The 12,907-nt window shown below is 53.3% G+C and overlaps 1 protein-coding gene across 2 annotated transcripts in view; it reads right to left on the reverse strand.

Moving 5' to 3' along the window:
* Nucleotides 1-12,907, reverse strand: part of LOC121456660 (LIM and SH3 domain protein 1-like) — a 40,211-nt gene that overhangs the window by 19,144 nt on the left and 8,160 nt on the right. Inside the window, exon 4 of one of the 2 annotated variants that reach the window (XM_041665025.1) lies at nt 4,280-4,364. The exons of the other annotated variant lie outside the window; for it this stretch is intronic. Coding sequence (XP_041520959.1) covers nt 4,280-4,364 — 85 coding nt within the window. The remainder of the gene's footprint in view (nt 1-4,279; nt 4,365-12,907) is intronic. 2 annotated transcript variants of the gene reach the window in all.

A 12,907-nucleotide genomic window follows, 5' to 3' on the forward strand; every position in this document is an offset into this window, starting at 1 on the left:
CATTTATCAAGCCCTGGCACTGTGCCAAGAGTGGCTGACACCTAACACATACTAACATCCCTACAGCCAACTCCGGGGGAGATGATCCCCACTTTAGACAGGGCGGCCCCGTGGCAGGGTGGTTAAATAACTAGCCCCGAGTCACAGCTAGTGGTAGCGATTTAAGATTCAGCCTGTAGGCTGCGGCCTCTGGTGAGAATGAGGTAAGGTCTCAGTACATAGCCTAGGCTTGTCAATCCTCACCCTCCTTGTGCACCTCCAGGAGGGGCTCCGACTATTAGAGCATCTTTAGAAGATTCATGTACACGTACGCGTGCATGTTCATGCTTGGGTGTGCACACGCGCGCACGCGCACACACGCACACACACACATCCAGCACGCGTGCACACAAGCACCAAGCACAACCTCAGATGCTTCCTCACGGATACCCATCCTCTTCCTTTGAGACAGGGCTTCTTATAGACCCAAAGCTCACCAATCAGGACAGAGTCCCAGGAATCCATGGGTCTTGGGCTCGCAGCAGAGGGATTTCAAGCAAGAACTAACTACTCCGGCATTCTTTATCTGGGTCCCGATTACTTGAGGGGGCAAGGTCTTTACCACTGAAGCTTTCTCCCTAGTCCTTTAGTTGGGGATCACAGATAGGTGCTACCACACTTAGTAAGAGTGACACTCTTCGGGGTGTGACACTTTAGTGCTGGTCATGGGACCCAAGAAGAGTGGCAGGGAAGCACCCGCCACACACTTCCCTCCCCTCAAGGGCATTTCCTGAAACACACTATGAAGGTGACAGGGAAGAAAAAACCCAGAGAGACACTCCCAGCACTTCTGCCTGGGAGAGGGCCTGGACTCAGTCACACACACACACACACACACACACACACACACACACACACACATCCTCTACCCAGCCCCACACCAAAGTTGCTGCCTCCGTTTGGTGGGGTGCAAGTAAGAAGAGGGGGACCTGGGGACAAGTGCCAGCTTTGACAGCACCACTTCGAGTGTCACTACTGGGCAGTTCTGGGGCTGGAGAGGTTACAGATATCCCAAACACCCAAAGTGCCACTTTGGGAACTAATGTAGCCGTGGGGAAACAAAGCTGAAATGGTCTGGGCAACTCCCCAAAGGAAGAAGAACCAACACACTGAAGCCAGGCCAGGAAGGAGCCAGCCCTGGAAGGAGTCCATGACACCCTGCTGGGGTGGGGCAGCACAGGGACAGAAGGCTCCCACTTTTCTTCCAGTCACACAAAGCTCTCAGGAGCCCTACCCCCCAGCAGCCACAGTCCTATAGCCAGGCCAGCCAGGCCAGCCAGGCAGGCCTGTCCCTCCAAGCCTCATAGCAGGCCCCACCCCCAGCGTCTCGGCAAATGGGTCTCTGTTGTCCCCATTTCACCACTAACAGAGGTGGAAAAAAAAACTATGAGGGGGAAAAGGGAAAAAAAAGCCTCAGACGGCACAGATGGTAGGAGGTGGGAGAGGCACACGCTGCAAAAGGGACCAGGCTCTTGGCTTTGCGCATCCTCCTCCAGGTCCCCGGGTCCAGGAATAGAGCTGTGCCCCCAGTGGAGAGGTCAACGCCCTCGCCTCCCACTCTGTTGACTGCCACGGATCCTCCAGTGTGGCACCATCCCAAAGCTCTACCCAGCTCCCACCTAGTCAGCAGCCCAGCAGAGCAAGCTTCCAGAGTGCCCTAGTCTGGGCATGTTGGCACATAACCCTCAGGAGGCTGAGCTTGAAGGATTAACGGGGTTTGAGGCTAGCCTGGGTGAACCTCCCGTAAGCTGGTGCTATGGGAAGTCAGCCCTATAGAGCAGTTCCAGCCGTATACTCTGAGGCCCGACCAGCTAAGCACAAAATCTGCCTGCCTTGGGCCCCTCCCTGGTCAAGTGGTGTTGAGAGACAAGCCATTAGATTCCCCAGTAGGCAGAGAGGGAGCAGGGGCCGTGACTGGATAACAAAGATGCGTCAGCATGACCTCCCCAAACCTCAGTGGCCCCCTTCTTTATAATAGAGACAATCCCTTCTTAGGCTAGGAGTGGCGGCTCGCACCTAAAATCTCAGCACCCAGGAGGCTGAGGCAGAATTCCAGCTTGAACTACATAGGGAATTTCAGACCAGTCAAGGAGAAAGTGAGACCCTGGCTCAAAAAAAAAAAAAAAAAATCTCAACAGTTGGCCGGTCAGTGGTGGCACACGCCTTTAATCTCAGCACTTAGGGAGGTAGAGGCAGGCAAATCTCTGTGAGTTCAAGCAGCCTGATCTACAGAGTTAGTGCCAGGAAAGGCTTCAAAGCTAGAGAAACCTTGTGTCGCAAAAACAAAACAAAACACCAAAAACCAGAGAGGGAGCCCCTCAAAAAGGGAATTTTCCCTTTTTGACATCATGCATGTTTGTGAAGACTGATGCACACAGATTGTGTGTGTGTGTGTGTGTGTGTGTGTGTGTGTGTGCAGGCCTGTCCCTTACCAAGAACCTAAAAGAATGACGCTGTTTCTCTTACCCGCAGGAGTCTACACCAGGCCCCTGATATAGTCTAGAGCATCCAGATCTGTGTTTGGTGAACAGAACAGCCCTCCCAACTGCAACCCCAGCCCTTGGTGCTTACGTAGAGAAGCAGGGGTGGATAAAGGGCAGGGCTGGCTGGTTCCTGATATCGGCCCCACCCAATAGGGGTAAAATTCCAGAAGAAAAAAGGGCTGAGGGTGAGCTTGGGCTCACAAGGGCAAGGGTGCTGAATCTCTCCTTGGAGCCGGACGTAGAAAGGACAAGAGGATAAGAAGTTCAAGGTCACTTTTTCCCCCCTCCTAAGATTGTTATGTACGTTGGTGTTTTGCCAGGGGTGTCGGATCCCCTGGAACTGGAGTTAGACAGTTGTGAGCTGCCACAGGTGCTGGGAATTGAACCCGGGTCTTTTGAAAGAGCAGCCAGTGCTCTTAACCACTGAACCATCTCTCCAGCCCCTCTATGATTTTTTATTTGTTTTTGCTTTTGGTTTTGTTTTGTTTTTTTCTCAAGACAGGGTTTCTCTGTGTAGTCCTGGCTGTCCTGGAACTCATAGAGATTCGTCTGCCTCTGCCTTGGTATTTTTAAGACAGGTTTCTCTGTAGCTTTGGAGCCTGTCCTGGAACTAGCTCTTGTAGTCCAGGCTGGCCTCGAACTCATGGAGATCTGCCTGCCTCTGCCTCCCAAGCGCTGGGATTAAAGGCATGCGCCACTACTCCCCAGCTAAATATCTTTCTTTCTTCTTTTTTTTAATATTCAATTATATGTAGGTGTATGTGTCTCCATGGGGCTACCTGGATGTGAATACAGATGTCTGTGGAGGCCAGAGACTTTGGATCCCCAAGAGCTGGAGTTACACAGGATGTAATGACATGCATTCTGAGCTGTCTTTCCACACACACACACACACACACACACACACACACACACACACCGCCAAAGGCAATTTTTTAAAAAGGGCTACGTGACATAATCATCTCAAAACAACAACCAGAACAAAAGAACCACCAAAAACAGTCCTGCGAAGGACGCCACCTCAATTCTCATGGATGAGGAGTGAGTCCTTGTGGCCCAGCTGGCACCACCCTGGGCACCGTGCCAACCCAGCAAATTCCCCTACTTGTATTCTCATTTAATCTTTTAATCCTTGCTGAGGCAGAGCAGGCTGGTTCCAGGCAGGGTTTGTTAATAAGGTCTCAGGGCTCCAGGCCACCCAGCTCACTGTAGCTCAGTAACCCTAAAGGACAGAATCTTCTCTGAGCCAGGGAAGACGATGTCCCCTTCCGTACTGTAGGAGCCTGTGCCACTCAGAAAAGCCAGGCTAAAGAACACGGGCCTCCTCACACTGTCCTCTCTCCTAGGGATGCAAAAGTCATCCAGACATCTGGTTACAGAGGACAGGCTGTGTAACCCACACTGGCAAGTTTCTGGTTGGCTCCAAGCCCTTCTGTGCCAGGTGTGAACGGAGAGGCAGGCAGAGGACAGCTTCCTGGATAAGGCGGGCTGTAGGAACCCTAGCAAAGTCAAACAGATGCCCACATTTCTCCAACCAACTTCAGGTAGGTAGACAGTATCCATCCCTCCCCACCGCCCCCCACCCCCCACCCCACAGAAGTCAGGAAGTGTGAAGTAACTGAGGAAAGGTGGGGGTGGGAAGTCAGCAGGGCCCAGGATTTCAGCATCTCAGGCCTCACAGAGACCACAGGAGCCCTTGCCCAATCCGGTTACACAGGCCCTCCCCTTCTCCCAGCCACAGAGTGCCCGCCCCTCACCTGACTCTGCAGCTCACTCTGTTGCTTGAGGCGGAGGTTTTCCGGAGTGTCAGCCACCATGGTGAAGGACTGCTTGGGGTAGTGTCTGCCGGACAAAAAAGAAGATCGGACATCACTCACTCTGGGTTTTCCAACCCTTGAACAACCCCTGCCCGCTGAAGGGAGTCAGGAACTTCCCAGACACGGCCTAGGCTAGCTGAGTGGGCAAGACACAGCAGGCCCGAGTGACTGACTGGCCGACTGAACTGTCCAGAGCCACAGGAAGGCTTCTAAGGGTTTCTGATTACCCTTGTTTCAGGTAATCCATGCCTTGGAGTCTCCCATACAGGATCCCAGGGAGAGGTCACCCAGGAGGAGCCTAGTCAGCTGTGCAGATGGGCACAGGATCAGGACTGAAGGAAAAGTGAATACCAAATACCCAGAAGGCTCCCTGTCAGAACTCTCAACTGGTGCGCTAAAAGAATGCAAGTGCCGGGTGGTGGAGACACACGCTTTTAGTCCCAGCACTCGGGAGGCAGAGGCAGGAGGATCTCTGTGAGTTCCAGGCCAGCCTGGTCTACAGAGTGAGTTACAGGACAGCCAGGGCTACACAGAGACCCTGTCTGGAAAACGAGAGAGAGAGAGAGAGAGAGAGAGAGAGAGAGAGAGAGAGAGAGAGAACAGAGAGAGAAACAGAGAGAGAGAGAGAGACAGAGAGAGAGAATACGTGTCCAACATGGTGTTTCAAGGGGTTGATAGCGTCCAAATCACAGGGTAGCTGGGAAGATCGGCTTGTGGCTAGTCACACTCCAGTGACAGGTAACAGCTGTTAATATTGTCCTGCGCTCGGGGCTTATGTGAGTTAGTTTATCAAACTCGCTGTTACTTCATGAACTGCTGTCACTGTCCTCTGACAGAGCAGAGGCTAGAGAGGCTGAACAGTATAGCCCAAACACACAGAAATGGGTCAGAAGTCTGACCCTGAGAAAACGGTCCCTTAGAGGTGGCCCAGAAGCCAGCCTGCAAGAACCTGAAGGAAAATGTCCTTACTGACAGAGGTAACAGTGTGTGGTACTGGTGCTTGCCACTCAGCGGTCTGAGTTCATGCGTTCATCACACCGCCACTCTCTGCTCCAGTTCTCCACGAAGGGAGGACAGGGTTTTTGATCACTTGTCTATTGATTGATCTAAGCTTTCCAGAACAGCGGTTGAAGCTCAACAAATACTCGAAAGAACAAGTGTCACGCCAGGTGTTGAAGCTGGGTCATGACTAGAGAACTCCTCCACAACCTCCTGTGTCACAGTGAGGTGCTGACGGGCCATGATCTGTGTCTGGTGCTGGAATGTGATAGGTAGGGTCCACATGGACCTCACCCATCTCAGGGACTGGTGGGTGGCTGCTCCAAGCAAGAACTGTATTGACAAGTCTGACTTGGACGTATTTAGCTCTGGGTGAGTGCACGTATCACAGCAGTGACCAGTACAGACCCCCTGACTCACAGGCAGCCAAACACCAGGTAAGAAAGGGACAGATGGCCCAGTGGGGCCTTTTTCTAGGTATGACCTATGCAGGCTGGCCGACATGCTCACAGCAGGTCATGAATTACCGCATGCTGGATGCTTTAGCCAAACCCAGCATGTTCTCCAGTCACCTGTACCAAAATATGACATGCCCCTGGGCCACTCTGGATAGAGAGGACAACCAAAGAAGGTGTGTCTAGAAGGGGCACAGTCTAGAAGGGACACAGTGACGGGCTCCGTTTCTAAGTGACCATCTTCACCCCCTTGCTGATGTCACTGTTCTAGGCCTAGGTGATGCCCATGTGGGTCCTGGCCATCCATCCCAGTTAGCCAGAGGAGGGAGATGATGGGAAAAGCAAACACAGGTGCCCACAGCTGGCAGCTGGCATGGCTGTGGATAAAGGCAGGCAAAGGCAAGGTCCCACCCCCAGGTCTGGCCCAGTGCCTTGCAGCCAGGCCACCCACAGCTCAGGAGCCCATCCAAAAATTCCTGCTCCTGCCCAGGGCCAGGAGGATCAAGCAGGATTCTGTTCCTAGAGACGAGACGTGAACAGAAGTGAGCTGTCTGGGTCCTGAGAGCCTGGGAGATAAGACTGCAGAAAGGACCCGCCACACAAACTGGGCCCACTCTGAAGGGAAGTGGGACACAAACCAGGGTGAGTGGGGCATCTGTCAGCAGAGATGCATAGAGCAGAAATAGGGGATCCAGGATCCAGGCAGCTCTGGCCAGCTGGGAGGGGTCAAGTCTGAGAACCAGCTAGCATTCTCTTCCTGCGGGGCAGAGTGGAGGCGGCCTGGAGAGAGAAGGCAGGAACCCAACAAGCACACAGACACAGAAGCCCACCCACAACCCTGCGCATTGTTCTCCTTTGACCACATGCACAGACTTAAGGCAGAAAGCCATCTCCATCGGCCCAGGGATAACCAGACACGTGCAGACAGTCACACCCCCTCCCTAGTTCTGCAGCTTCCCGTACACACAGCAGCCTCCTCGGGAGTGATTAACACATAGGTGTGTCCTCTGAACTGAAAAGCATTTCCTGGACATGGAGCTGGCAGCTGTGGACCCTCCATGTTCACATGGCTCCTCCACTCACCCTGTCCCTCTGCTACACCCTGTACCCCATCAGAAGATCCCAGGAGCCCCTCCAACAAGCACCAAATCCTTCGCTCTGGATGGGATTGGGGGTACTTCATCACCTCTTTGTAGCCACCCCCTAGAGCAGGAATATTAATGGGGGGGCCTACACGTGGATTGCGGAGTGCTAGGGACAGGAAAGGACTTTAACCCTGTATCACTGCTAGCGGATTAAGGAGCTCCAGACAGTCCAGTGGGCGGCTACACCCAACCCCAGGGCTCCACAAGGGTGCCACTGCATCCCTCCTGATGGGTTAGCCCAGTCCCCTCCTCACAGCCCCCAACCCTGGGTGAGACAACCCTGCCTTTCCCTTCTCCTGCTAGCTCCTGTGCTTCAGGTTCCCATGGCAACCTCATCCTCAGCTCCAGGCAGGAGAGCAGAGAAAGGGAGAGAGGAAGGAGGGAGAGAGAGGTCTATGGGGTATGGGGGCAGGGGAAGACAGACGGCAAGAGTATCCTCAACCCAGAAGATGCCCAAGGGGCCTGGGCTGGTTTCTTGTAGACAGCTGTGCTCAGGTTTGTTTCTAGAATGCAGGACACCAGAGCCCCAGCGCAGCCCCTCCCCCAATATGGAGGTCTTTGAAGAGGACTCCAAACGACCTTCCAGAAACCATTGCTAGGATTCTACTTTTCTCCTCCTTCTCCGACCCGGGGTGAAGTCACCTTTCACCTTCAGATTCAGGGAGTAGGGATGAGACAGAAGCACACCAGTGTGGAAGACCACAAGACCCTCCCACCCCAGCCACATCTCCAGGCTACAACAAAAACAAAATGAGAGGCAGTGTAAAGGTACAGAGGCAGAGCTGAGGCCATAGAGCACAGCTGCTTTGTCCCTTCCTGGGCTAGCCCCTTATCAATCATTCCCAGAGACTGTGGTGCCTTCGCGAGCCACAGACCTGTCTTTGCCTATGACAGCTCTGGCGGAGGTGGGAGGTGGGAGAAATGACACATAGAGAGGCCAATAGGACAGGAAGCTGGGTTGGGAGGGACAAGGAAGCTACCTGGCATCCAGGAAGATGAAAGCAGGAAAAGCCTGTGGTATCCAGAAGGTAGTTGGGGAGCTGGGCAGCTTGTTTGGGGGCGGGAATGGGGAGGCATAGACACAGACGCCACAAGTTCACAGCTCAGCTCCTCCACGACAACAAGTTCACAGCTCAGCTCCTCCACGGGCTGTCAGGTGCACAACCCTCCTCAAATACCCAACGAGGCTGGAAAGGGCAGGCATCACCTGGATGACAACTTTGCATACAAACCGAGGCTTGGAGTTGAGGAGAGAGACTTAGTTTGGTGTACTGTCCTCTGCCCTACAGCTGCCTGGCCAGCTGAGGGCATGCAGACCTGTTAGGGCAGATGGTTCTGGTCCGGCTCCAGCTCCCAGAGCTCTGTGAAAGCTATCATAGGCAAGGTGGCTGCCAAACACTGTTTCACCCTTCAGGCCCAGCCTATTTCCCAGTCTGACCTTTGAAACCCTTGAGACGACAACGACCCAAAGCATCAGAAGTGGCCTCCATCTCAGGCAACGAGGACCTAAGACACTCTTCCACGGCAGGAAAACATCGTGAAGCTGCTCCAAGATGACAAGGGGTGTGTGGGACAGCGTGGGCAAGAGTTGTATCCCAGAGACTGAACAAGGACAGGCTACAGACTCTCAATGCCCAGCTCCCCATTTTTGCAGGGAGCATCATCCCTTCTAGGCTGGGACTTCTTCAAAAACCACAGCTTTGTGTTCAAAGAGAGGAGTAAAAAATACATCAGCAGAATACAAGGAACTTTGGTTTCTATCAAAAGGAAGGAGGGGACTGGAGAGATGGCTCAGCGGTTAAGAGCATTGCCTGCTCTTCCAAAGGTCCTGAGTTCAATTCCCAGCAACCACATGGTGGCTCACAACTATCTGTAATGAGGTCTGGTGCCTTCTGGCCTGCAGACATACACACAGACAGAAAATTGTATACATAATGAATAAATAAATATTTTTAAAAAAAAAGGAAGGAGAGAAGAAAATGGCCTTAACATCCGGCCTCTGGCTCCCCACAAAGCCCCTGCTGGGAACACTGCCCATAAGCAGGCAGAGAGGGCGGGTCCCATTAGCCCTGATTCTTACCAGCTACCCTCCCACCCCCACATCCCCACACCCCAGCCTACAGGACTGAAGTGTTAGGGGTAGGAAAGAAACAAGGAGGCATTGTTTGGCCAGAGGGTCCAAGTGAGCAATCAAGAAGATGAGGGGTAGCCTGGAGAAAGAGCTCAGGCTTTGCGGACAGAGTGAAACCCTGCATCCTTTCCATTCTTTTTTCATTCACTAACAACTTTAAACAATGGCCATACTTTTCTCTTAAAGAGAAAAAACTGTGCCAAGCTAAGTAAGGCGTGGACATATTGGGCCTCAAATTCCTTATCAATAAAAACGGGGCTTTGGGAGAGAGAGTGGTCCCCATGATTCCTTAAGGCCCTGACTGTCTACGTGAGGGGGAGTGTGGCAGAGAGTGTGGCTTGATGGCTGCATTTGACACTGTCTCCCTGTTTCTGCCGGCCTCCTTCACCCCCAAATATACCACACACACCCCTCACCCCTGTTTCTCCCAACTCCCCAACATATTTGATTCAATTTTTCCAGTACGAAGCAGATAATTTGGGGGAGGTAGGCAAGCCTGAGATGCCACCAATGCCCCCAACCCAGGGCCATCATAGCGAGGCATAGGACCCCATGCGGAAAGAGAGAACCCACTCCTGCACCCATCAAGCTCTACCCGAGTGCACTGGCATGTGATTGCGGGCACTCAGACCTGCACATCTTCCCCTCTCTCTCTCTCTCTCTCTCTCTCTCTCTCTCTCTCTCTCTCTCTCACACACACACACACACACACACACACACACACACACACAGAGTTCGAGGTCATCCTTGGCTACACAGCTTAAGGCCAGCCTGGGCTACCTGAGACTGTTTCATGCACACTGGGATTGGGATCCGGATGCTAGAATAGAGTGACTGGATTCTACTGCCAGTTTCGACCCTGGAAACGGGTAGAGTCACAGTCCCCAGCAGGAAGGACATCTCCACTCTTCTCAACTTAGCCCCTCACCCCACAGTTCAGGTAAACTGAATCAGGAACCCAGATTTCTGCGGTCACTCTGAGGGGGAAGGTTCTACGGAGGTCTCACTTCCTTTCCTAGCCTACAAGCCGGCCTGCAGGTCCCCAAGGCAATTAGTTCCCATTGTCACCCCAACCCCAGCCCTGACCTCCACACTCTGTGGCTTCTTTGCATAGAACCAGCGGGAGGAAAAAGGTTTGCAGGAGCCAGGGTTCCGATGATAATGATGACAATGATGATCCAATTTACAAAGCAAATAATCCAGGGCATAAATATTTCTCTAGCCAACAAAGCGGGCCCACTCCACCCACCTGGAAGCTTCCTGAAAGAACAGGTGAGCAGGCACCTTGGGCTGCTGTACAGGTAGGAGTGTGCCCCACCCCCACCCCCCAGTGAATAGCTGACTTGCAGGAATCTCAGTGGGAGCCCAGAGGGTGCCCAGCGGAGAGTGCAGGGCCACTCCAGGACAGTGTGTAACTGCATGACTGTGGCTCACCACACCAGGCAGGCTGGTTGCAAGCACTAGCCTGTGTCCATGCCCCTGCCTCGACCTCAAACACATCGCTGCAAGGAGAGAAATAGAGCCCTTTCCACTCTTCAGTCACTTTCTAAGAAAGGCAGAAGGGACGCGCGGCTTTCTTCCCTCATTTCCTCGTCTTCCACAGGAGCCTAAGCTGCCCCCAGGCTGACACTAGCCAGGAATAGGCAGCACACAGAAATTCCCTGCACACCAGATTCAGCCCACACTCCCTGGGTGGCCTAGAGCCTTGGCAAACTGCCAAGAGACGTCACCTGGTCCTGTGTGTCCCCACCCTAGCCAGGCTTAGTCTGGTGGAGGGGAGTAGCACCCTGCAACAGGAGGCCTACCCTGGGGTCCACGGACACACCCAGGACCGAAAGGAGTCCGGCGGCAGCGTGCAGGAGGGAACTAGTCCCCAGAAGCCCTGAGATTCAGGAACCTGAATGTACATGGGCTCAGAGTCAGCTGGAAATGGGAGAGAATAAAGTGACCATTTGACCCAGGGCCTTGCACACAGCAGGAATCTGGTCTAGGGCAGGGGAAGCCCTAGTTCAGACAGGTGCAGGGGCCACCTATCTGTGTTTGGCCAGGGACAAGGAGCTCAGCAGACAGCAGACACAAAGCCAGCAGGGTGCAGCAGCCAAGAGGCTGATGCAGCTGGGATGAAGTGCAGCACAGCTGAGACACACACACAAGCATGCCAGCATGCCAGCACACACACAAGCATGTACGCATGCCAGCACACACACAAGCATGCAGGCATGCCAATACACACACAAGCATGTACGCATGCCAGCACACACACAAACATGCCAGAATGCCAGCACACACACAAGCATGTACGCATGCCAGCACACACACAAGCATGCCAGCATGCCAGCACACACACAAGCATGTACGCATGCCAGCACACACACAAGCATGCAGGCATGCCAACACACACGACTCAGTGCAGGTCCTTTCCAGCAAACACCCACTGGGCCAGAGGTCAAAGGTCACCTGTATAGGGCCAAAGTTAGGAGAGATACCAATCTGTTCCCTAGCCAAATGTCAGGAAGGGGATAGGACTGGTGACTGGCCAAGCAGGGAAGACTTCAGCTCCTGCTTCTCCCAGAACCCCAAAGTCTTCAGGCTCTCCTCCTCTCCTTTTTGCTGCCCGTCTCCCCCAAGAAGACTAAATTAGAACTCCGGTACCAGGGCTACGGACATTCTTATAGAAAGCATTGTCTCTCCAGAGCTCACCGGGCAGCAAGTAAACTCTCTAGAGAAGAGAGCGGAGAGCTACAGCCTGGGCTCACAGAAGCTCAGTCAGACTTCTGGGAAGTGGAGGCCCGCCCAGAAGATGCCCGCAAAGGAGCCTGGCAGACCAGTCTGAAGCAGTCCAGCACCCAAAGAGTTAAGTGCCCTGGTTTTTCTGAACCCCACCCCACTCCCCAAAGGAGGGAGGAAGTGGCAGAGAATCAGGGTTTGTGTGAGCCCTTAAGAATTCAAAGAATGTCCCATTTCCCTTGGGGCTGGGAGGGCTGGGGGGGCTGGGTAGGCCAAGGAGCCATAGAAATCAGGAGAACTAAGGGGCCAAAAAATCTGTGGGCCTTCCTCTACTCAAATCCACCATGGCCTGGGCCTTTAGAAGGAACAATGGTCATGCTGCCTCTTGAGTTTGAGATTTTATCAGAAATCAGGTTCCCAGCACCTGTGACAGGTTGGCATACAGCAGAGGGCAGGCAACAAGTGTCTGGTGAGCGTTCAAGCCCCCAAGGTCTTGGGGCATATGGTCTATCCTCAAAGAGACAAGTCTCCAGTTTCCCTTCGGGTAAACTTTGGCTAAGGAGAATTCAATTAGGAGACCAGCTGGTCATGGTGAAGGGTGTTTAGAAACCCACACATCTGGAGGGGAAGGCGTGGAGGAGTTTAAGGTTATCTATCCTCAGCTACAAATGAGACTAGACTAGCCTGGACTATGTGAGACAAACGAGTACAGAAACTTAATTGATTACGGATCTTGCCACCTACCTCAAAGCCCAGCCCTTGCAAGTGGCCTGAGGTCACCTGAGGTCAGCTACTGCACCCGCTCTGGACCTAACGCCGAGGTTGCATCTGCTACTCATGAGTCCCCTTAGAGACAGATTTTCAACCCTATCTCCTCCTGGATGGTGTCCCTCTAGGGTGGGAGACAGTGGCCTCTCTCCCCAAGCCCTGCATCCAGTTGGCCCACAATACAGGATTCTATATAAGGAACAGAACCCAAGCTAGCAACTCTCAGAATAAAGGACAGTGTCAGGCCACACCCTTCTCCATCTCAATAATGATAAGGGGACTAAAGAGGTGGCTCAGTGTTTAAGATCACTGGCTGCTTTTGCAGAGGGCCTGGGTTCAGTTT

The sequence above is a fragment of the Microtus oregoni genome, unplaced genomic scaffold, assembly GCF_018167655.1.
Source record: "Microtus oregoni isolate MIOR12 unplaced genomic scaffold, Mior012 000015F_ref0000493, whole genome shotgun sequence".
In the NCBI taxonomy this organism is placed as follows: domain Eukaryota; kingdom Metazoa; phylum Chordata; class Mammalia; order Rodentia; family Cricetidae; genus Microtus; species Microtus oregoni.